The following is a 25,664-nucleotide window of genomic DNA, read 5'->3' as shown; positions in this document are numbered from 1 at the left end:
GTAGCTCAATTTTCTTTTCATTGCTATAAAGGTTCAGTTCTAGATGATCATTAAAATGATTAAAGCATTTATGGGTTAAAAACAGACTATTTGATTATTTCCTGTTTTAAAAGTAATTAAGGATCAAACTAAGGTACTAGAAAAGGAAGGACAATAAAAAAAACTATTAAGTATTCAATAAATAGTGCATAAAATTACTACCTCCCACTGCGTCCTTCCCCCCTGTGGGGACAGCAGCCCATTCCTGGAACACACGCTCAGCACTTCTGCACATGTGCACAGCGTTTTTGGTGACATCAGGGCAGGTGGGCGGAGATTCCTGCTACCAGTTCAGCAAACTGGTAGCAACCCACCTTCACGCACGTCCCAAGTTGGTGCCGTTCCTGTTGCCAAAAGCAGCCAGTTATCCAATCTAAGGGCATGGCTACTTCTTAATGCTCATGCATTTTGCACATGGACTCATTTTCTTTCTGAAATAAATGGAGGGGGGGGGGGAAATCCCACCACCCAAAAAAACCCCCATTTTTGGATTCTTGCTTTATTTCCAGATTCCCTTTATAGAACATTGCAGGCTTAACGTTCAGCTGCCCTGATCTGCACACATTCAGACACCAAAAGGAGGCAAATCCTTTTTTTCCGAAAGGAAAATACACTTAACCCCTTTAAAAAGAGGAAAGCTGCCCTGGCTTGTCATTATTTAAGATCCACTTCCCCATCTGAGGTCTCTCCGAGAAGCCATTACTTCAGCCTTTCCATAAATCATCTGGAATGTCTCTTGGCTACGGGAAGATGGAGCGGTCGGCAGGGCCTGCCTTAATGCAATTATGCTGAGGCTGAAAAATAGCACCGTCTGCAAGGAAAGAATGAAATTGAGCCCGGTATTCAGCTCCATTTTACACACTTTAGAACAGGGGTCGGGAACCTATGGCTCGCGAGCCAGATATGGCTCTTTTGATGGCCGTATCTGGCTCGCAGACAGGGCTCCTAGCACTGAGCTCCCGCTCGCAGCTGTCCCCTGGCTCCTGCTCGATGCCACGGTTTTCGGCGCTGTCCTGCTGGGCCCCAAAGACGGAAGGCAGGAAGAAGGAGAGCTCCATTCTTCTCGCCTTTTTCCCGCCTTCCGTCTTTGGGGCACAGCAGGACAGCGCCGAAAACCGCGGCATCGAGCAGAAGCCGGGGGACAGCTGCGAGCGGGAGCCCCAGGAGGGAAGTACCGGCAGCGCCCCGCCCAGCTGAAGCTTCACTGGCGTCGGCGGCAAATATCCTTTGTGGCCCGGTGGGAGGGGGGGGGGGGCTGCAGCGGCCGCAGGCAGTCGCAGGGAGATGGCGGCGGCGAGAGGGAGCTCCAGCTGGGCTGGGGGTTCGGGGGGGCCATGAACGCCGCCCGGAGCCAATGGCTTCTTTTGGGCTTACTTGAATTCCTGCTGCTGGTAAGCGCGCGCGGGTGGCCGGGTGGGAAGGGCGAGGCGCGAGGGGGAGGCAAGTGGAGAAGCGGAGAGAGAGAGAAGTGGACCAAAAGAAAGAAAAGGGAAAGAGAGGGAGGGAAAGAGAAATGGAGAGGAAGGAAGGAGGGAGGGAGGGGAGGGAGGGAGAGAAGGAAGGAAGAGAAAGGAGGGTAGAAAGAGAGGGAGAGAGAGAGGAGAGAGAAAGGAAGAGGAGAGATAGAAAGGAAGAGAGAGAAAGAAAGAGGGATAGAAAGAGAGAGAGAGTGAGAGATGCTCAGTGAGCCTTTCTTTGAAGTTGCCTTTCTTTCTTTCTTTCTTTCTCTCTTTCTCTCTTGCTCTTTCATTCTTTTTTCTTTCTCTTGCTTTCTTTCTTTCTCTTTCTTTCTCTCCTTCCTTCCCTCCTTCCATTTCTTTCATTCCCCCTCTCTATTTTTATTTCTCTTTCATTCTTTCTTTCTCTCTTTCTTGCTTTCTTTCTTGCTTTTTCTTTCTCTCTTTTACCTTCCCTTCCTCTATTTCTTCTTTTCTTTCTCCTTCCTACCTTCTTCCCTCCCTCCCTTCCTTCAGTCCTTCCTCTCTTACTCTCCCCTTTCATAAGTTTCCTTGCTTCCTTCCTCTGTTCCTGTCCCTTCCCCCTTTCTTTCTTTCTTTCTTTCTTTCCTTCCTTCCTTCCCTCCCTCCATTTCTTGCTTTCCTTCTCCTTCCTCCCTTGTTTCCTCCCTCATTCCCTTCTTTCACTCCTTCTTCTCTTACTCTCCCCTTTCACACCTTTCCTTGCTTTCTTTGCACCCTTCCTCTGTTCCTGTCCCTTCCCTCTTTCCTTCCTTCCTTCCCACCCTCCGTCCATTCATTCACCCATTCCTCTCTTGATCGCCCCTTTTACCATTCCTTCCTTCCTTCCTTCCGATGTGGGCCTGGGCCAGCAGAGTAGTTTGCTTTTGCACCCCGTCTCGAGCTCCCTTGGTGCCAACCCGGCCCTCCCCACTTCAGGGAGAAGGGGGAGAAAGAGAGAGAGAGAAAGAGAAAGAGAGAGATAAAAAGAGAAAGATAGAGGGAGGGAGGGAAAGAGATAGAAAGAGACAAAGAGAGGGGGAGAGAAAGAGAGAGAGAAAGAAAGAGAGAAAGGGAGATACGTACGGCTCTCGCGGAATTATATTTCAAAATATGTGGCGTTTACGGCTCTCTTAGCCAAAAAGGTTCCTGACCCCTGCTTTAGAAGGACTGAGATTAAACAGGTACTAAGAAAGGGGCCCACTCGTCTCCTCCCTCTCTCTCTCTCTCTCCCTCCTTCCTTCTCCTCGTTCCTCCTTTCCTTCCCTTTCCATCCTTACCTCCCTCCCTCCTTCCTCCTCCTCCCTTCCTTCTTCCCTCCCTGTCTCTCCTTCCTCCTTCTCCCTCCTCCTTTTCCTTCCTTCCTTCCTTCCTTCCTTCCTTCTTCCTTCCTTATTTCCTTCCTTTCTTCCTGTAACACATTTCCCCAATTTTGCAAAACAGATAGGAAAGAAAATGACAGGAATCTCCTCTCTCTTTCCCCCACTTCTCTCTCCCTGCTTCTCAAAACAGAAAATATGCAAAGTTGCTCTGATTTCTTTACAAACGTAAAATGCCAATTTTGCAAATTCTGGCTCGGTTCGTTATTTTCCTGTCCCATCTCGAAAGAGGGAGAGGTCCTAGTTTATCTGTGTGTTATCTGAAGGACCAGTTGCAAATGTTAGCATGTTGCCTTGAACGTTTGGGGCAGGAAGGTGGACTTGGGCCTTTGTAGAAGACCGACGTTCCACCTTAAGGCTCAGCTACCTGGGCAAGTAGCAGATAGAGAGCCTCCTGGTTTATAAGGTACTTGAGACCTCAGAGAAGAGTGGCATACAAATCCAATTAAATAAATAAATAAATGATTGATTGATTATAAGTATAGTTAAATGAGCAAGAGATAATAGATGATAGAAAGATAGAATGATAGAATGATAGATAGAAAGATAGATAGATAGATGATAGATAGATAGATAGATAGATAGATAGAATGATAGATAGATAGATAGATAGATAGAATGATAGATAGATAGATAGATAGATAGAATGATAGAATGATAGAATGATAGATAGATAAATAGAATGATAGATAGATAGATAGATAGATAGAATGATTGATAGATAGATAGATAGAATGATAGATAGATAGATAGATAGATAGAATGATAGATAGATAGATAGAATGATAGATAGATAGATAGATAGAATGATAGATAGATAGATAGATAGATAGAATGATAGATAGATAGATAGATAGAATGATGGATAGATAGATAGATAGATAGATAGATAGATAGATAGAATGATAGATAGAATGATAGATAGATAGAATGATTGATAGATAGATAGATAGAATGATAGATAGATAGATAGATAGATAGAATGATAGATAGATAGATAGATAGATAGATAGATAGATAGAATGATAGATAGATAGATAGATAGATAGATAGATAGAATGATAGATAGGATAGATAGAATGATAGATAGATAGATAGATAGATAGAATGATAGATAGAATGATAGATAGATAGAATGATAGATAGATAGAATGATAGATAGATAGATAGATAGAATGATAGATAGAATGATAGATAGATAGATAGATAGATAGATAGATAGATAGATAGATAGATAGATAGATAGATAGATAGATGGGAAGAGTCTAGAACAGTGATGTCAAACCTTTGGCATGGGTGCCACAGGTGGCACATGGAGCCATATCTGCTGGTACACAAGCTGTTGACCTAGCTCAGCTCTAACATGCATGTGTGTGCTGGGCAGCTGATTTTTGGCTCACTCAGAGGCTCTGGGAGGGCGTTTTTGGTTTCCAGAGAGTCTCCAGGGGATGGAGGAGGATGTTTGCAGCCTGGAGAGGGCAGAACATGACCCTAGTGGGCCACCAGAAGTTGGGAAACAAGCTGTTTTTGGCCTCCCGGGGGGGGACAAGGAAGCTGTTTTCACCCTCCCCGGGCATTGTATTATGGGTGTGAGCAATTGTGCATGCACAATAGCGCACGCCCACGCTCTTTTGATACTCGAGGGGAAAAAAGGTTCGCCATCACTCGTCTAGAACAAGTGCAGAGAAGAGGAACAAAGATGATAAGGGGAATGGGGGATAAAACATCTGAAGAATGATTGCATGAATTGGACATGTCTACTTTAATGGAGGTGGGGGGAGAATAGAGGTAACGTTCCAATATTTGAGGAGCTGCCACAAAGAAGAGGAGGTCACCCTATTCTCCAAAAACCTGAAGGCTCGACATGAAACATGGTTGGAAGCTAACCAAGGAGAGAAGCCACCTAGAACTAAGGAGTTTCCTTACACTGCCGGCTCCTGGCACCAGCCTTCAATTAAAAGTAAAAGTAGCAAAAACAGACACACACACAGCAAAATGCCACAATAGTTTCTTTATCCAAAGAAAAATAGAAGAAAAACCCTCTTTTGAAGTGAAAGGGCTCACTTGTAAAAACAAATAAACTTGAATGCTGTGAAATAACAAAAACAACAAACTCAAGTCCATTAACCAGTAGCTGTGATTTTGTCACAGCTATTCCTTTCCGGCGTTGTAAACTCACTATGATTTATTGCCAGAGTCCTGAAATCCAAACACAAGTTCCTGGGAAAATCCAGAACGACAATGCAAACTCCACAAGCACGATCATATATATATTTCTTTTTAATATTAGATTTGTTTCACTATAATATTGTTTTTATCATTGTTGTGAGCCGCCCCAAGTCTTTAGAGAGGGGCGGCATACAAATCTAATAAATTGAATTGAATTGAATTGATCCGATCATCTTCCACACTGCGAGGCCGGCACGCTGCCCATTTAACAGCAGCCCTAATTACTTGAACCCTACCCAACCACAGGTGGACTCTATTATCTCTTATAATATCTGCGAAGCTGTTCTCTTCTATGCATAGCTCTACGCATGCGTGCATCTATCACTGCTTCCTCATCAGAGTCTATCGAAGATAAGGAAGATGATGGCTGGCTTCTTCCTGGGCTGCCTGCCAGGCCCCCCTCTGAAGGTCCCATCTCACAGTCACTCCCTTCTTCAGAGGATATTATTATTATTATTATTATTATTATTATTATTATTATTATTATTATTATTTATTGGATTTGTATGCCGCCCCTCTCCATAGACTCGGGGCGGCTAACAACAGTGGTAAAAACAACATGCGAAGCTGTCGGCAGCAAAACAGGCCTGTGACATTTGGATGTCACAGGCCCCCACAGTCCTTGGGGCAGGAGCTGGGCCAGAGCTAACCACAACACCACATATTATTATTATTATTATTATTATTATTATTATTATTATTATTTATTGGATTTGTATGCCGCCCCTCTCCGCAGACTCGGGGCGGCTAACAACAGCAGTAAAACAGTACAACAAAATCCAATACTAAAAAACAGTTAAAAACCCATTAATACAAAAAACCAAACATACATACAGACATACCATACATAAAATTGTAAAGGCCTAGGGGGAAAGTGTATCTCAGTTCCCCCATGCCTGGCGGCAGAGGTGGGTTTTAAGCAGCTTATGAAAGGCAAGGAGGGTGGGGGCAATTCTAATCTCTGGGGGGAGCTGGTTCCAGAGGGTCGGGGCCACCACAGAGAAGGCTCTTCCTCTGGGTCCCGCCAAGCGACATTGTTTGGTTGACGGGACCCAGAGAAGACCCACTCTGTGGGACCTAACTGGTCGCTGGGATTCGTGCAGCAGAAGGCGGTCCCTGAGATAATCTGGTCCGGTGCCATGAAGGGCTTTATAGGTCATAACCAACACTTTGAATTGTGACCGGAAACTGATCGGCAACCAATGCAGACTGCGGAGTGTTTGTTTAGTTGGAAAGTATTTTGGCCCAAAGGAAAACACAGAACATTGTGCTCCGTTTATGAGAATTCATACCGGAAATGTTGAAGAAGTCAACATACTAGAAAGTTAACTAAAAATTAACCTACCAGATTACTTAGGGCAGTGTTTCCCAACCTTGGCAACTTGAAGATATCTGGACTTTAACTCCCAGAATTCCCCAGCCAGCATTTGCTGGGAGTTGAAGTCCAAATATCTTCAAGTTGCCAAGGTTGGGAAACACTGACTTAGGGGACCATCTTCTGAATTATGTATCCTATCAAATGATTAGGTCCCACAGAGTTGGTCTTCTCTAGGTCCCGTGCCGCCTGACGGGACCTAGGGGAAGAGACTTCTCTGTGGCGGCCCCGGCCCTCTGGAATCAACTCCCTCCGGAGACTCGCACCGTCCCCACCCTCCCAGTCTTTCGCAAAGCCCTGAAAACACATCTCTGTCGACAGGTTTGGGGGCACTAAGAACTTTTGATAACCCTGGCCCATGAATGAAGAATAATGAAGATGAATGTGGATGTCTTGTTTCCTAAATGTGTAGGGGGTTTTAGAATTAATGTAAATTAGATTTTTTTATGTTTTTAGTACCGAGTTTTTAGTACTTTTAAATATTTAAATATTAGATTTCTTCACATATTGCATTCTTTGTTTTGAGCCGCCCTGAGAAATGCGACATAGCAATCTGATAAATAAATAAATACTAGCAAAACTAAGTGTTTATCAAGATTTTTCGTCATCCAGGTCATGGTTGCCCCAAATATGTTTTTTTCTTCAAAAGGCAACTGGACTTCTTTTTTCCTTGAAGACATTTCTCTTCTCATGCAAGAAGCTTCTTCAGTTCTGACGAAGTCACTTCAGTGGGAACTGAAGAAGGTCCTTGGATGAGAAGCAAAACCTCTTCAGGGGAAAAAACAAAGAAAATCCATGTGCCTCTTGAAAAAAAAGCATTGAAAGAAGTTTCAACAAAAACGAAAGAAGTTTCAACTTTCCCAAGTACAGTGAATTTTCAAGGCGTGAGGTTGGATCTGGATTTACCATATTTTTTCAGAGTATAAGACGCACCGGAGCATAAGACGCACCTTAATTTTTGAGGAGGAAAATAGGGGAAAGAATCTGCTTACCACGTATTCATCTGGCTAGTGTCCTTAGTCTGGTCAGCTTCAGCACATTCTTTTATCCCCTGGTTAGGGCTTTAAAAAAAACCTTATTTGGAGAGAGTAACAATGAAAGAGCTTGCAAACCAGAAAGAGCTGAGAACATCATTAGCACCCAGAAAGAAACGTTCAGAGCAAGTAGAGCAATGAAAAAACCCCTGCAAAGACTTAGGGCTTGGAAAACATTCTTTGCAGAGAGTAACAATGAAAGAGCTTGCAAGCGGGTAAGAGCTGGGGACATTATTAGCACCTGGTTAAGGCTGGAAAGAAACTTATTCAGAGCAAGTTAGAGGAATGACAAAAACCCTGCAAAGACTTAGGGCTTGGAAAACATTCTTTGCAGAGAGTAACAATGAAAGAGCTTGCAAGCGGGTAAGAGCTGGGGACATTATTAGCACCTGGTTAAGGCTGGAAAGAAACTTATTCAGAGCAAGTTAGAGGAATGACAAAAACCCTGCAAAGACTTAGGGCTTGGAAAACATTCTTTGCAGAGAGTAACAATGAAAGAGCTTGCAAGCGGGTAAGAGCTGGGGACATTATTAGCACCTGGTTAAGGCTGGAAAGAAACTTATTCAGAGCAAGTTAGAGGAATGACAAAAACCCTGCAAAGACTTAGGGCTTGGAAAACATTCTTTGCAGAGAGTAACAATGAAAGAGCTTGCAAGCGGGTAAGAGCTGGGGACATTATTAGCACCTGGTTAAGGCTGGAAAGAAACTTATTCAGAGCAAGTTAAAGGAATGACAAAAACCCTGCCAAGACTTAGGACTTGGAAAACATTTTTTGCAGAGAGAAACAATGAAAGAGCCAGCAAGGTAAGAGCTGGGAAGATCACTAGCAACTAGTTAGAGCCACATTCAGATTATAAGACGCACCCAAATTATCAGCCTCTTTTAGGGAGGAAAAAGGTGCATCTTCTACTCTGAAGAATACGGTACTTTACAACTCCATTTCTTCATCCAAGTATTTTTCTAAAAATTGTGTTTCGAATGCCGTGGGTTCAGTGACAGGCGAGCGCCCAGATGGGTTTCTTCTGGACGATGACGGCTTGTAGCGATGACGGTTTGTGAAACAATTTGCCCCCCTCCCGCCCCCACCATGCTCTCCCCATCTTCCTGGCTTGGCCACCTCATCTCCTCATGTCTGCTCTCCCGCTTCTCTCCTCCTTCTGCAGATCCCTCATCCTGGCAACACTGATCAATCCCATAGCTCCATGCCTCAAGGTTTGCACGTCCCTCATCCCAGCAGCCAGTCAGGGCAGCCATTACATCACAGTGGGCCCCCGACTCAGCCGTCCCGGCAGCCGGCCCAGGCCGCTTCTAGCAACCATCCTCACAGCGACCTGGCTTTTAACCCCTCGACAGCTTTAGAAGCTCAACCTGGTGGGCAGGGGACCTCCGACATGCCGGAACCTTCGCTGGATGTAAGTCTGTGTCGTTCTGTCATCTGCCTTCCCTTCGCAGTTGCATCCGAGGTCAGAAAAGGTGGAAGGAAGGGATACCTCTTAATCATCAGGGTGCTCCAACTTTGAATGGTTTTTGTGGACTTCAATTCCCAGAATTCCTCAGCCAGCTATGCTAGGTCAGCTATGAGCCAACAGCGACACAGTGGTTAGAGGGGTGTACTGCAGGCTACTTTTGCTGACTGCCGCTTGCCTCACATTTGGCAGGAAATCTCACCATGCTCATCCTTCCGAGGTGGATAAAATGAGGATTGTTGGGGGCAATATTTAGCATTTAGATTTATATACCGCTTCGCAGTGCTTGACGGCCCTCTCTAAGCGGTTTATAGAGAGTCAGCATATTGCCCCCAACAATCTGGGTCCTCATTTTACCGACCTTCAGCCCGGTGAGATTCAATCTGCCAAACTGCTGGCAGACGGTGATCAGCAGAAGCAGCTTGCACTACTGCATTAACCACTGGGCCACCGAGGCTCCATGTCCAATATGTTGACTCCATAAAGCACCGAGAGAGGGCTGGAAAAGCACTTTGAAGCGATTTGAGTGCTATTGCTTTGCTGGCTGAGGAATTCTGGGAGTTGAAGTCCTCAAGTCATGAAGTTGCCAAGGTTGGAGAGCCCTGGCTTTTACGTAGTCTATGCCGGTGGTGGCCAACCTATGGCACAAGTGCCACAGGTGGCACGTGGAGTCATATCTCCTGGCACATGAGCCGTTGTCCTAGCTCAGCTCCAACGTACATATGTGTGCCAGCCAGCTGGTTTTTGGCTCACACAGAGGCTCTGGGAGGGCGTTTTTGGCTTCCAGAGAGCCTCCGGGGGGATGGGGGAGGGCGTTTTTACCGTCCCCTGGCTTCAGGGAGGTTTTTGGAGCCTGGGGAGGGCGAAACATGGGGCCACTAGAAGTTGAGAAAAGGCTGTTTCCAAGCTCCAGAGGGCTCCCGGGGGGGGGGGGAGCAAAGCTATTTTCAACCTCCCCAGGCATTGAATTATGGGTGTGGGCACTCGTGCATGTGCGATAGCAGGCGTGCATGCTTTTTTGGCACCCGAGGAAAAACAGGGTTCACCCTCACTGGTCTATGCCCACATATTGGTTAGGAGTTCATTGGGGGCTAGCCAAGCCTGTTTGGGTTTATTCATGGTCCCATCTACCGTGCTGCGACAGAAGATATCGGTTATATATTGTTAAAAGCAAGATTAGGAGCGCATAGACAATGGGAGAACCAGACAGGGAAGTTAAAAAGAGCTGACAATGCATGAAATTCAAATCCATTCTGTGCTTTGCTCCTCATTTCCTCTCTGGCAATAAACTTCAAGGACGTGACCTCAAGCCAATGGGAAATTGTGGCTTGTTATAAAATCTCTGATTTAACTTCTGGATAACATCTGCGGAGATTCTCATTCATCTCAACCCCCTAAGTGCTTTTCCAAATGGCAACTGGACTTTCTGGAGGAGGAGTTGTTTTTTTCCTGGAAAAATTGAAGAAGCTTTCTGGATGAGAAGCAAAATACAGTGGTACCTCTCCCTAAGAACACCTCTACTTAAGAACTTTTCTAGATAAGAACCAGGTGTTCAGGATTTTTTTTTTGCCTCTTCTTAAGAACTATTTTATACTTAAGAACCCGAGCCTGGAAAAATTTCCCAGGAAATTTGAGAGCGGCACGAAGGTCACGAGTTCCCCCTGGGTTTCTCTCTCTGGTGCAGTGTATAGGAGGCGCATGCTCCTCCTCGCCAATCCCTCTTTTTTTTTAAGCCTCAAAGTTTTGGATATTTTTTTATTCCCCTCCCCTCACTTTCTTCCTTCGGCAGCGACTGTCCTCCTCCTCCTCTCCTCCCTCCTCCTCCTCTCACGGATATTCTGAGCTTTTTATTTCTTTCCTAATGGGTTTGCACGCATTATTTGCTTTTACCCTGATTCCTATGGGAAAAATTGCTTCTACTTACAAACTTTTCTACTTAAGAACCTGGTCCTGGAATGAATTAAGCTCATAAGTGGAGGTACCACTGTATTTTCGGGGGGTGGGGGATCAAGAAAGAAAGTCCAGTTGTCTTTTTGTAAAAGCACCATTGGGATAATGTGATACTGATAACATTATAAGGGCTTATATTGATAGAAGAACATGAATCTGATTTTTGGACTATTTCTATACTCAAAATGGTCTTCTGTCCTCTACAGGGGCATTCTGAGGTCCATAACACATTTGTTCTTCATTAAACCTTAGCGCAGATAGAGTTGCTCAACATTTATTGTATACATGGATCCATTTGTGTAGATTTCTTGATAACAGTGTGAAAATTGTTTAATATTTGCCTTATTTCAGGATGTTTTCACTGCTCCCCAATCTATCTGCTAGCCCCGAGGTTAATCAGCTCGGCTTATAAACCTTCGCCAAAAAATGCAATCTTTTTATCTGAATTCCAAACTAAGGAATTAGAATTGGCAGAGTGGCCTTGTTCGTTTTGTTGACTTAATTCTTGTGAACGCAGCCCATAGCAAGGGAAGAATGTTAAGGCAGCTACAATTGTTGTTGTTGTTTTAAAAAAAATACCTTCTATGCATTTTTTTTGTAATGTAAAACTTATTTTAGATTTTAATTATTAGTTTCAAGTTCAAGTTTCAAGTTATGTTGGATTTATATGCCGCCCCTCTCCGAAAACTCGGGGCGGCTAACAACAATCATGAAAATATACAATAAAATCCAATACTATTAGATTTGTTACCATGTATTGTTTTTATCACTGTTGTGAACCACCCCGAGTCTACGGAGAGGGGCGGCATACAAATCTAATAAATAATACAGTGTTCCCTCAATTTTCGCGGGGGATGCATTCCGAGACCGCCCGCGAAAGTCAAAGTAGAGATGCGGAAGTAAATACACTATTTTTGGCTATGAACAGTATCACAAGCCTTCCCTTAACACTTTAAACCCCTAAATTGCAATTTCCCTTTCCCTTAGCAACCATTTAGATCATTACTCACTGTTTATTTATTAAAGTTTATTAAAAAAATATTTATTAAAGGCGGACAAAAGTTTGGCGCTGACATATGTCGGGCAGAAAAAAACATGATATAGGGTAAAAAAAACCACGAAGTATTTTTTAATTAATATTTTTGAAAAAAACGTGGTATAGACTTTTTGCAAAGTTTGAACCCGCGAAAATCAAGGGAACACTGTAATAATAATAATAATAATAATAATAATAATAATAATAATAATAATACGTTAAAAGAGACGTGAACGTTGGTCTAGCTGAAAACTCACCCTAGTGACCTTACAGGGATGTGGTCGCTCAGCGGTTGAAGGTGCTGAAAGCTGACAGGCCGGGTTTGAAACCCATGTGCTGCGCGATAGGGCGAATTCCCGTTCCTTGCTCCAGCTCCTGCTCACTTAGCAGTTCGAAAGCATGCGAACACAAGGAGATAAAAAGGTTTCACTTTGGTGGGAAGGTAGCAGCATTCTGTGCAACTCGGTGTATAGTCACGGTATCAGAGTTTTGTTGCAGAAAATTAAACCCAGGAAGCACAAACAAGCAGACTGATACACACACACACACATACACAAAATAAAAAAAATACCACAAGTAGATTATTTCTTCAACGTAGCAACAGTTACAAGCAGTTTCATTTCCAGCGGCAGACAAGCTTTCTGTTCAGAGTGGACGAGAGAGGACAGAGTGAGCTGAGCCACACCCACCCTTCTACTTCAGTTCTGATTCTCTGCACAGACTCAAATGTGTTTAAGCTTCGATTGACCGACTTAGTTGCCATGCCTATTCATTAGCTGACCTTGTTACCATTGGCCCTCCCAGTTCATGAATAATCTGACACAAGGGCCGGCCAAATGACAGCTGAGGTTTCTTTGGACAACACTGGCTCCCTCGGCGAGGAAGCAGAGATGAACACACACACACACATACCCTAGAGGTGGGGACGACTGGACAGGGAAAACATTTCCCTCTTTATTGATCATAAGGATTGATTTGGCTGATCTGGCAAGTGAGGTGGGCGTTCCCTCTCCCTTCACCACTCCGTGCATGTCGCTCCTGAAGCTACATGCTCAGTGGTCACACCTGATCACCCCAGATAGATCAAGAAACTGCAGTCCCCTGCTAGGATCTCCAAAATCCATTTACAGGACATTCGATGCACTGTGGAGCTAACTGCCCACCTTGCTGTCAAGCATCTATATTTTAGTCTTAGAAATGTTCTTCCTTTTAGACTAGCTATTCCTACAGCTAGTACATTTAATGTTGTGTAATGTTTGCTTTGTCAGGCTAGGTGGCAGCGTCTAGTTAACTTTAGATCTGACGAGTTAGTTTTCTTACAGCAGTGGTTCTCAACCTATCTAATGTTGTGACCGCTTAATACAGTTCCTCATGTTGTGGTTACCCTCCCCCCCCAACCATATGTCTAGTGCCAATTCTACCAACAGAGCTTTAAGCTGATTGGCAGGAAGGTCAGAGGGACACCCCCACTGTAAACGCCTGATTAGTCGGATTGTAAAAATATGTTCCAAGGTGCCAGAATAGAAAGTTTAGTTCCTAACACCAGGGGAAATTTGTCTTTTCCCAGGGTCCTAGGCAATCCCTGTGAAACGGTCATTCAATCCCCAAAGGCAGCGGTCCCCAAACTATGGCCCGGGGGCCAATGCATCCCTCTGAGGCCATTTATCCGGCCCGCGAGTGATGAAACAATCTCCTAGAGCTGGCGCCATTTCTCCCGCCCAACAGCTGATCTGCTGTCGGCCGGAAGAAACCCCCGTGGGCTCTGAACCCCGCCCAGCTTCTCCGGCTGTGTCTGGGGACCACGCCCCGCCCACTCCTACCGATATTCTTCCCACCACCAGGAAGAAACAGGAAGCAACTCCCCCCCCCAGGAAACAACAGGCAGCGGTTGGATGGCCTTGCCACCTGTGCACAGAAGCAGCACCCTGGGGTAAGAGCGATGTAGACTTGTGCCTACACCAGAGCTGTCGCCTCGCCCTCTCTCCACCTTTCCCATAAATTGACTTGTGGGGAGTCTCATTTTTTCAGCAGAGAGAGAGACGCACCCCCTCAAGTTCATGAAGTTCAAGCACAGAAGTTTTGTGAGAGAGAGGGAAAAGAGAGAGAGAGAGGGAAAAAGGGAAAGAGGGTGAGGGCAATAGAAGTGGAGAGGAATGAAGGAGGGAGGGAGGGAAGGAAGGAAGGAAGGAAGGAAGGAAGGAAGGAAGGAAGGAAGGAAGGAAGGAAGAAATGAATGGAGGGACAGAGGAAGGAAGGACTGTTTTGGGGGGGGTAATTTAAATTTTCTCTTATCATACATTCAAACAACACAGTGTACCATCTAATTTTCAATGAAAAAAATGCAGTATTAGTAACTAATATCAATCATCAAAAAAGTTTTTTTTATTTTTGTCATCCAGTTACATTCATTTTCTTTTAATTAAATTCCCTCCTTAATGTTTCTTCAAAAGTACACTAATTATATTTCTAACTTATTACCCATTATGCCAAAGTGCTTCTTTCTTTCTTTATACATTTTTCTATAAGCCAAGAAAACCTTTTATAGCCAAGCGGATGTTAACAAAAGAAAATTAAAAACAAAACATAAACATATATGAATTTCAGACTTCTTCCCTCCCTCTAAATAGTACGTTCCCATTTTGTTTTTACTTTAAAATAAGGTATGTGCAGTGTGCATAGGGAATTGTTCATAGTTTTTTTCATATAGTCCGGCCCTCCAACAGTCCAAGGGACAGTGAACTGGCCCCCTCTGTAAAACGTTTGGGGACCCCTGATTTAGAGGGAGGGAAGAAGTCTGAAATTCATATATGTTTTGTTTTTAATTTTCTTTTGTTAACATCTGATTGGCTATAAAAGGTTTTCTTGGCTTATAGAAAAATGTCTAAAGAAAGAAGGAAGCACTTTGACATAATGGGAAATAAGTTAGAAATATAATTGGTGTACTTTTTGAAGGAACATTAAGGAGGGAATTTAATTAAAAGAAAATGAATGTAACTGGATGACAAAATTAGAAAAAAAACTTTCATTTCATCCTTCCTTCCTTCCCTCCCTCCCTCCCTCCCTCCCTCATTCCTCTCCACTTCTATTTCCCTCACCCTCTTTCCCTTTTTTTCTCTCTCTCTCTCTCTTTTCCCTCTCTCTCACAAAACTTCTGTGCCCGGCCATGAATTTGAGGGGGTGCGTCTCTCTCTCTGCTGAAAAAATGAGATTCCCCACAAGTCAACTTATGGGAAAGGTGGAGAGAGGGCGAGGTGACAGCTCTGGTGTAGGCACAAGTCTACATCGCTCTTACTCCAGGGCGCTGCTTCTGCGTACAGGTGGCAAGGCCATCCAACCTCTGCCTTGTTTCCTGGGGGGGGGAGTTGCTTCCTGTTTCTTCCTGGTGGCGGGCAGAATATCGGTAGGAGTGGGGGGAGCGTGGTCCCCAGACACAGCCGGAGAAGCTGGGCGGGGCTCAGAGCCCACGGGGGTTTCTTATGGCTGACAGCAGATCAGCTGTTGGGCGGGAGAAATGGCGCCGGCTCTAGGTGTTTGTTTAATCACCCGCGGGCCGGATAAATGACCTCAGAGGGCCGCATGTGGCCCCCAGGCCGTAGTTTGGGGACCACTGCTCTAAATAGTATGTTCCCATTTTGTTTTTACTTTAAAATAAGGTATGTGCAGTGTGCATAGGGAATTGTTCATAGTTTTTTTTTAATAGTCCGGCCCTCCAACAGTCCGAGGGACAGTGAACTGTCCCCCTCTGTAAAAAGTTTGGGGACCCCTGCCTTACAAGCTGGTCTGAAAAAAAATGTTGAGTAAGTTAAACCCTTTCTGGAGTCACATAGAACCCTGGGAAATTCCAGAACTACAAGTTAAGAAACCGGGAGAAAGACATCATGGGGGAAAAGGCAATGTAGCATTCAAATTAACCACATGAACATGTCGAGAGGTGGTATTCAAACCGGTTCAGGTGAACTAGTAGTAGTGACTAGTGGGTGGCCACCCACCCATCCCAGGAGACAGACCGACAGACAGACAGGCAGACGGTGATAGATAGATAGATAGATAGATAGATAGATAGATAGATAGATAGATAGATAGATAGATAGATAGATAGATAGATTATTGAAGACTAGGACATATCTAAGAAAAGGCATTTGTTAGAACATATGAGTAGAAGTCTTAGTGGAATTTCAGCCGTCTGTTTTGTGGAAATGAGGGTGTAAATATACAAAAGGTCCTTCTGATGAATATGCGATTTGGGGGAGAAAGGTCTCAGCTAGCATTTACCAGGGAAGGCTACTTATGCACATGGACCAATTATGTGGTTGTGTTGTGTGCAAGAAACAAATATGCCCAAAGAGTAATTCCTGATGGCTTCCGTAATTGAAGGCACCATGGCAGGTCAACGTTCTATTGTTGTTTAGTGGCATTGAGAGTCTCTGTCAATGCTGTAGAATAGTGATGGCGAACCTATGGCATGGGTGCCACAGGTGGCACGTAGAGCCATATCTGCTAGCACACGAGCCGTTGCCTTAACTCAGCTCCAATGTGCACTTGTGTGTCAGCCAGCTGATTTTTGGCTCACACAGAGGCTCTGGGAGGGCATTTTTGACTTCCAGAGAGCCTCTGAGGATGGGGGAGATCATTTTTACTCTTCCCAGGCTCTAGGGAAGCCTTTGGAACCTGGGGAGGGCAAAACATGAGCCTACTGAGCTCACCAGAAGTTGGGAACAGGCTGCTCCTGGCCTCCAGAGGGCCTTCGAAGGGTGGGGAAACTGTTTTCGCTCTCCCCAGGCATTGAATTATGGGTGTGGGCATTCACGCATATGCAATAGTTTGTGTGCATGCTCTTTCAGCACCTGAGGAAAAAAAGGTTCACCATCACTGCTTTAGAAGTTGCATCTTCCAACCCTCGTGGGCCATGGAAGCCTTCACACTTGACAACAGCTTGACCACCTGTCTTCTCTTTCTGTTGCAGCTACTTCCCGAGCTCACAAACCCCGATGAGTTACTTTCCTACTTGGATCCTCCTGACTTACCGAGCAATAGCAACGATGACCTTCTCTCTCTCTTTGAGAACAACTGAAGCCTTCTGCCTTTCACTCCCGACCCACCTTCCTCCCGTTTGACACATCCGTAGCTTCACCGTGAGGGATCTTGAGTGACTCTTTTCCACGAGGTCAAGCTCGCCGCTTGAGCGTACAGCAGCACACACTCCTTCCTGCCTTCACCTCGGACCTGCTCGAGTCCCACGCTTGGGCCGTGGCGGTGGAGAGAAGCCAGAGGACAATCTGGGGTTGACCTCTTAAGACTGTCTGGCCACATCCAAGATCGTTTGTACAACTGCGGGGGGGAGGGAATTACACCTCACTCTTCGGGCTGGTTCTTGCAGACCGAAAGAGGGGATGACTTTTGGGATATCTAGCAAGGAACATCCCAGCCACTCTCAGCACGAAAAGGGCAACAGGTCCATCCTCGACCAGTTTCAGAGTGTCTTTCCAACCAGTGTTCTTCCATGCGTTTCCTTCCTTTGGCTGTAACGTCTGTTCTACTCGGTCCTCTCCAAGTTATGCAGATTCCAGTCTTACCTGCCGGATGAAATGAGGACAACCATTGGCAGCACAGTTCAGACTCGGAACTCGAAAATATACCAAAAAGCACAAAGAAATCAGTTCATGTCACCAGTAGGGATACACGTACAACACGTGTCAGAGGGAGACATCGGACAGTGGGGCTTTGGCCCGTCCCTCTATGGTCCTGTGAAATCTCCAAGGTGTGGCAGCATGCGGTTCTTTCTTCTTCTTTTTTTGTCCTAGTCAACTGTAGCATCTTTTGATTTGATTCAATCACTCTTGTGAGCAGAACAACTCTTTTTCCCTTTTACACAGTGTGTTGTGGTCCGACTTCTCGTGTGTTTATTGCTCCCCCACCCCGACAAACACATTTTCTCTGTTGATTGTCTTTTGGGTAATAGAATGGCCAGTCCCCGGTGGGGGGAGGGGGGTAAAGGAAAAGGAAAGAAAAATGGGAGAAAGGAGAAGAAAATTTTTATTTTTTATTTGCATAGGACATAAGAAAACCCTGCAAAATATTAGTGGTGAAAATGTTCCATTTTCTTTACTCAAGCAGTTAGAAAAATTGCTCCACCAGGAAAGGGGAAGGGGCAGGAAATAAAGGCTGCCCCCCCCCCCCAGCAAGGCGAGGGAAAAGATTCAAAATCAAGATGGCCGCCATAACCAGGCGATCAAAATTCTACCCCTTTTTAACCTACAAGGTGCTGATCTCGCCACAGCCAACCCACGTCCTTGGCGGGACAATTCAATACTTCCATTTTAAGTATTTCAAATATTTTTAAAAAATATTTTAATTCTGTTTTTGTCATTCACATTTTATTTCATTTTATCCTTCCTTTGGTATCTTTTCTTTAAGGATTCTATTCCACCATTTCTTTGGTTACTAGTGTAACTCTTGTCCCGTGGCAAAATTGGCCACGCTGAGTTGCTCTACAGGGTGGAGGGCAGGGTAAGTTAAAAGTAGTAGGTTTCCATCACATCACAGCTAAAATCTTGACTGTTTTGACTGACCAGATGTTCCTGTCCACTTAATCCAAAGAATTGAAACAGGCGCTAATATTAAGAGACACATCAAATGACCCTAAGTGCTTGTCTTGGGTTTTCCAGGCTGTGCTGTGATTCATCCATTTGATCTTGTGTTTTATTATTTTACCTGACGGGACCTCTTCCTTTTTCTTTTCTTTTCTTTTCTTTTCTTTCTTTCTTTCCTTCCTTCCTTCTTTCCTTCCTTCCTTCCTTCCTTCCTTTCCTTCCTTCTTTCTTTTTTTCCTTCCTTCCTTTCCTTCCTTCCTTCCTTCTTTTTTTCTTTCTTCTTTCTTTCTTTCATGCTTGCTTGCTTCTTCTTTTTTTAAAAAAATGTAAATTTCCAAGGATATCAAGCATGGGAGAAAATTAAGTTATTCTGGTGCAATTTTCCTGCCAATTCCCATGCTGAATGCTTCGCTGGTATTTGTGATTCTCCCTCAGTTGCTTCCTTCTTTCCAGAGCTTCAGGTCGCTTCTGAACCCACTGTTGTGCTTTCGTTCTCTTTTGATAAAATTATGTGCAGTGAATTACGTGTTGGCGCATGTGTGCCAGCTCTGCTCTGTCCCAGGCCAACATTTCACCATCTGCTTTCTGTGTACACGTATTGCTCTCCTTCCTTCCTTCCTTCCTTCCTTCCTTCCTTCCTTCCTTCCTTCCTTCCTACCTACCATCCATCTCCTTCTTTCATCTAACTCCCTTATCACTTCCTCTCCGTTCCTTTGCCATAGGCTAAATAAATAAATCTCATTTTCATTCATTCCTCTCTCTCATTCCTTCATTCCTTTCCTCTCCTTTCTCTGACCCTTTCCTTTCCTCCCTCTCTCCTTTCTTCCTTCCTCAATTTCCTACATCCCTTTCTTTTTTAAAAAAATGCTATTGCTCCCTTACCTGTCCAGAATCAATAGAAGGCTGTCAGATCTAGGCAGCGGTTCTCTGGCTTCTTGGTTTCCAGGTATAAGTTCTGCCATTACCTTCTCAAAGAATGACATGAGAAAAGGAAAAAAAACTCTGCATCCTTCATGTGTTTGTTCTCTCCACTGAAGTCATGCTTGTAAATTCTTGGAGCGTTTGTTCTACTGCCACTGCTGTACATGCATTATATATATATATACATGCACATAGAAATAGATATCTATATATTTCTCCTTTTATATAGATATATAGATGTGCGCTAACCCCCAGCATCTTGCTGTAGCTAAACAGGAAATGGCAGTTTTAGTTCCTTTATTCTTTTCCAACAGTTGACTTTTAAAAAATGTTTTACATAGAACTGTTCTTATATTTTGTTTCTCTTGCTCCAGCTCTCTCTCTCTCTCTCTTTCTCTCTCTCTCTCTCTCTCTCTCTCAAAAAAGAAAAAAGTGCTGTACATTATGCAAAATCAATTATTTTAAGAAACAATATTGTAAATATCTTTTGTGAATATTTTAGCCTTGTTTTTGATTATAATAGCCAACACTTTTTTATGTGTGTTTTTAAAATGCATAGCCTGGGAGGGGAGAAGGAATGGCCTTTTTAGCCTTTTTTCTTTTTCTTTTCTTTCTTCTCTCTTTCTTTCTCTCTCTTTCTTTCTTGTTGCTTTCTTTCTTCCCTCCATCTCCAACCAAAGGTTCTTGAACTAAGAGAGCATTTAATTTTCATATATATATATATATATATATATGAAAATTTTTCATATTTACAGCAACACGAAGCTTAAAACTTCAGCCTGATGATGGTGAATGTGATTTCACCGAAACATCGCATAGACATTCAAAATATTACACGGGGCAAAACCCGAACTCAGAACAATCTACATACATATACCTGTGAAAATCTACAAAAACATATATATATATATGTATATATATATATATATTAGCCCCTATCAGTTTGCAAATCCATATCATCCATCCATAGCCCCACTAAGGGATCTCACACTCACAAAGAGCAAGAATTATGCCTGTCATCTGCTTTACAGAGAAATACATTATTATTTTAAAATATCCTTGTTTAAATATATCTGAGAATTATCCTTTATCCACACCTATAAGGAAAGAAAAAGGCAGCCGGGGGGGGGGGGGCGGGGGGGCAGGATAAACCCTGATATCTGATATACATTACAGTGCTTGGAGTTGTAGATGACAAACCATGAGAACAGAAGATAGAAGTGCTATCTTTTCTTTTCTTTTTTTTTAAATATATTTCCTCAAATTTGTGCTCATTGAAATCAGGCCCAACTATGTCTAGTTGCCCACCACAGGAAGCTTAGTAAAATAAACATTTAAAAATCCATTTCTGTTTTTCCTGTCGGTGTCTTCAGCTTAATGGGTGCAATTTGCAGGAGGCCAATCATAAGCCATAGACTGAGTTGTGTAATTCTGCAAAATGGCCCCTTGTACCATTAAGCGTATACATGTTCCAACAAGTGCTTGGCTCCATTACTCCATCACTTCGTTCGGCTCATAGAGATCTAGATAAAAGCCACTTTAGTTTTTTTCCAAGCATGATAGTAGGGAAGATATCTACGCCTGAGGTTATTGTTGGTATGAGGCGTCCCATTATTTGAAGGTATCAAAGAACAGAAATTAAATCCACATTGTGGGGCGGGGATAGTAGAGGTAAGCAAAAAATGGAGAAGCGTTATTTATTGAACACGGAATCTCTACGGCTAAGTTGAGGAATTAGGGCATGAATCGGATCAAAAGAGCGCGGCGGCTTTCCGAAAATTAGCCTAGAAAGCACTGCACTTACACACACAAACTGCACAAATACAAGACACACAAATAGACGCAAATGATTCATCAGCATATTAGGCCCGGGAAGAGAAAAATAATAATAATAAACTACACTGCCATCCTGTTAAAATACAGAGAATATTTGCTAAACAGTGTGGAGTTAAGTCCTTAAAAGTCAAACCTGTTACATTTAGCGCAACTCACTCTGAAGAAATATAAGTTATGGCCTTAATGAGGGTTTTTATATGTGTGTGTTGAATAGCAAATCACACCACACAATTTGTTGTTTTAGGAGCATTTTGTTTGAGCTTTCAACTGCTTTTAAATTTTCCCAACAGTTGGAAAAGCCTACACAAAGATTTATAGTTCTACTGCCAGGGCATTGTTGTTATTGCTGTTGTTGTTATAGGATGATCACACACAAACACACACACACACACACACACTAATGTTTGCAGTGGAGACTCCAAGGGACAGCTGTACATATGTAAATGGAAAATAGGGACATGTTAACAGAAATGCATTCATTTTCCTTGGATTGTGTATTGTTTTTATTTTACAGGGGGGGGATAATAAAGCTTGAAGAACCATCTTAATGTGGAAAATGAATCCTGTTTGTTAGCGTTTGTGAAGTCTCCACATTTGTTTCATTTCTTGTAATATACTCTGAATCTTCTGTGGGGCGGGAGGTGAGGAATTGCTTTTGTTTTGTTTAACCTTCATGTAATAATTAGCTTCAGTGTATTAGTCTTTATCACCTGTGTATTTTTAGGGTGCTACAGAAAAAAAAAATGAAGAAAATAAGGGGATTAAATAATAATGATGGTGATGATAATGAAGATAATAAAAGATTGTAACCAAATTCATACTTTGTACAATTTTTTTGATATTGTGATCCGAACGAGAATTTTAAAAAAAGTACAATCTGAATTAACATGCAAAAATGGCCATTTGTCTTTTGTTTGTACATTGTATGTACAGTACAACTCCAGTCATTTCATACTTTAAAACTGGTCAGAAAAAAAAAAAGAATTGTGATTTTTAGTCTTGCAAAAATTGTATGTAGTTAGATGATGTGACAAACCTAATATTTATCTAATAAATATGTATTCGAATGAAACCTGTATATTAGGTGTTCATGTCGTTATTTTGTATTTAAAAAAGATCAGATTGATTATTGCTAGACGTTTATATATACTTTCTTGTAACACTGAAAGTACACTCATTTTTTTGCTCATGTTACTTTTCTTTTCCTAAATAAATTTGGAAAAAAAAATGATGGACTGATCATTGGGCAGCTGTTTTGTACACCTCGAGCTTTGGTTTCCGGTGTTATCTCAAGAAAAAATAATAATAATTGTATGACCCTGCAAGTAGTCTTTGACTTACAGCCACAATTGAGCCCAAAACTTGGTTTGCTAAGAGAGACTGTTGTTAAATGAGTTTTGCCCCATTTTACAACCTTTCCTGCCATCGTTTTTAAGTGGATTGCTGCAGTTGTTAAGTTAGTCACACATGGTTGTTAAATGAATCTGAATTTAAGTTATTGGGTTTATATGCCACCCCTCCCCAAGGACTCGGGTCGACATGCAGCATATATACAACATACAACATATGGGTTAACTGAGATACCCTTGAGCACGTATAGCTTTTATGAATGGTATGATTGTATTGTATGGTTCGTAATGATAGGGTTTTAAATGTTTTTTGTTTTCTTTCTATATATTGGATTTGTATATCGTTGTGATTGTTGTGAGCCGCTCCGAGTCTCCGGAGAGGGGCGGCATACAAATCTAATAAATTAAAATTAAATAAAATTAAATATAAAAAGACAATAGACATCAAAATCCAATTAATTAATTAAAAGTTACATCTAAAAACTAAAGAATCATTTAAAATACACACATATCCATTCAATCAACAAACTCTATACATTCGTCAGCCAGGGGGCAAAATCTAATGATCCCAAGATGGCGGCATAAGTGAGTCTTAAGACTCTTGCGGAAGGTGAGGAGGTGGAGGGCAGAACGAATTTCTGGGGAGAGCTGATTCCAGAGGGCCGTGGCCCCCACAGAGAAGGCCCTTCCCCTAGGTTCTGCCAAGCGATATTGTCTAGTTGACAGGACCTGGAGAAGGCCGACTCCGTGGGATCTAACCGGTCGCTGGTTAGCCACCCAGAGTTGACTGCAGTTGGGCAGCATATAAATCCTGTCAAAGATTAAAGATTGTTTATATAATACTTGAATATTTAATCAAGTATTAATAATACTTGATCCCTGGTCTGAGGCTAATCTTGGAGTTCATCTCTGCTGATCTGGGTGCTAATGGTTGCTGGAGAGGTGCTTGGGTCTTTTTTTTGCTCTTTTTTGGACTGGTTGGTTGCCTCTTTTGCACAGTCCATAGATGAGGTTAATGTCCAAGTGTCCATCAATGTCTGATTTGTCAGAGTGCCAGGCTTCTAGAAATTCCCAGGCATTTCCCCCAATTGAAACTAGGGTTCAATCTGTCTGTACGTTGTGAAATTAAAGAATTTTCATCAGGTCTTCTGCCTGTCTTCCGCCTTTTTGTCCCTCATAGCGATTGTTGAAGTCATCACACTGTACGTTGTGTATGACTCCTGTTTTGTCTTCTGGGTGGCGAGGTCTTATGATCTGCTTAGAAGATTTTGAAGGGCTTTCGTTGGCTTGTGTACTACGCTGATTCCATAGGTAGAGATAGAAATAATTAAGCTTCTGTGTCATCTCTTTAACATGCTCTCCATCCTTCAGCAATGTTCAGAACGAAGAGTACAAACATTATGTAATACCAGACGAACTGGTCCAGCATTAGCCTGTATACATCATGACCACATACTGCGTGTTACGAATACCTGCTTGAAATACAGATCGCTCATTGCTGTTCATCATTTAGGAGTCTCTGTCCATCTATCATCATTGAGATGAAAATGAATACACAATGAGAACTGAAAAATTAATTTATGTTAGTTTTGAAGTTGATGGGTAAAAAGGATTATGTAGATATTAGGAGTGACTTTGAGTTGATCAGTTTGCTTAGTGGATATACACTGCTCAAAAAAATAAAGAGAACACTTAAACAACACAATATAACTCCAAGTAAATCAAAGTTCTGTGAAATCAAACTGTCCACTTAGGAAGCAACACTGATTGACAATCAATTTCACCGGCTGTTGTGCACATTCAACTTTGTACAGAACGAAGTATTCAGTGAGAATATTTCATTCATTCAGATCCAGGATATGTTGTTTGGATGTTCCTTTTATTTTTTTGAATGGCCACATATGTTTGACATTATTGACTGAAGGAAAAATGTTATTACTCAACCAACAATTATTATTCTAACACTCCTAAATATTTTTTGAGCAACAGCCTTTGTTTGTGTTACCCAAATTGTTAAAACAGGTTTGTTTGTTTGTTTGCTTGCAATTCTGATGCGATCTCAAAATATTTTTCCATGCCCTGCACCATTGCCAGAATTTGGGATCCAAATGCTCATCAAAGCATTGGGACACAAACCCAAAACATAACTTATAAATGAGTGTGGTTAAAAAATAACAACACAACCCATTCAATTTCATTCTTACCTGGCATATGTCTTTGTAAGCCAAAGCTGCTTTCAATCCCGTCAATTTAACAAATAGGCCATGATCTGCACAGTTACACAAATAGATTCACAAAAAGCCTGAAAGACTATACTAACAATTGTTCTAAGCCCAACAGGGAATCTCAAAGTTTTAATGAGTTTACCAAGGAACTACAGTGTTTATATAAGAATTTTCCCCTCTTCTGAAATTGTTTGGTGAGCTCAGATTTCTTTGGTTTCTCTAACATGTATCTTTTGGCCCTCAATTCTCGTGGAGATACTTTCATTACATTTTAGAAACTCATTTTCCCCCCACCTGGTTGCAAAGCGTCAAATTAAGCATTGAAATGTGGAGATAACCGATAACAAGAAAATAGTTAAATCAGTGTGTGCATAGCCTGTAAGAAGAAGCAATATAAGTAGTCCTTCCATTATTTATTTATTTATTTATTCAGTTAGTTAGTTATATGTTATGTTATTGTTTTTATTTTATTTTATTGAATTTATATTGCCGCCTATTCCCCCCATGGCTACTCAAAGCGGCTTACCAGGATATAAAATGTCAATGTTGTGTGGCGGGACCTAGGGAATGACCTTCTCTGTGGTGGCCCTGGCCCTTTTGGAACAAACTGCCTCCACCCCCTTCCTCCTGGCCTTGCACAAAGCTTTGAAGATTCATCTCTGCCGACGGGTATGAGGGCCCTGAGCGCTGAGACTTAACTCTGGCCGATGCCATGAGTGACTAGATTAGATGATATGTGGATGATTGGGTTAGGATAAGTGGGGATTTAGAAATGTTT

At 42.7% G+C, this 25,664-nt stretch overlaps 1 protein-coding gene across 9 annotated transcripts in view; it reads left to right on the top strand.

Annotated features, from left to right (window-relative positions):
• Nucleotides 1-22,390, top strand: part of ZMIZ1 (zinc finger MIZ-type containing 1) — a 479,806-nt gene extending 457,416 nt beyond the window's left edge. For 8 of the 9 annotated variants that reach the window (XM_070751999.1, XM_070752003.1, XM_070752002.1 and 5 more), the window contains 2 exons: nucleotides 8,677-8,925; nucleotides 16,929-22,390. In XM_070751999.1, the coding sequence (XP_070608100.1) occupies nucleotides 8,677-8,925; nucleotides 16,929-17,036 (357 nt within the window). In that variant the 3' untranslated portion in view covers nucleotides 17,037-22,390. The remainder of the gene's footprint in view (nucleotides 1-8,676; nucleotides 8,926-16,928) is intronic. The other variant, XM_070752004.1, reaches the window with a different exon arrangement.
• The last annotated feature ends 3,274 nt before the right edge of the window (nucleotides 22,391-25,664 follow it).

The sequence above is a fragment of the Erythrolamprus reginae genome, chromosome 5 (genome assembly GCF_031021105.1).
Source record: "Erythrolamprus reginae isolate rEryReg1 chromosome 5, rEryReg1.hap1, whole genome shotgun sequence".
Classification (NCBI taxonomy): Eukaryota; Metazoa; Chordata; class Lepidosauria; order Squamata; family Dipsadidae; genus Erythrolamprus; species Erythrolamprus reginae.
The sequence above is the reverse complement of the archived record's forward strand: the minus strand, read 5'-3'. Positions and strand labels throughout refer to the sequence as shown.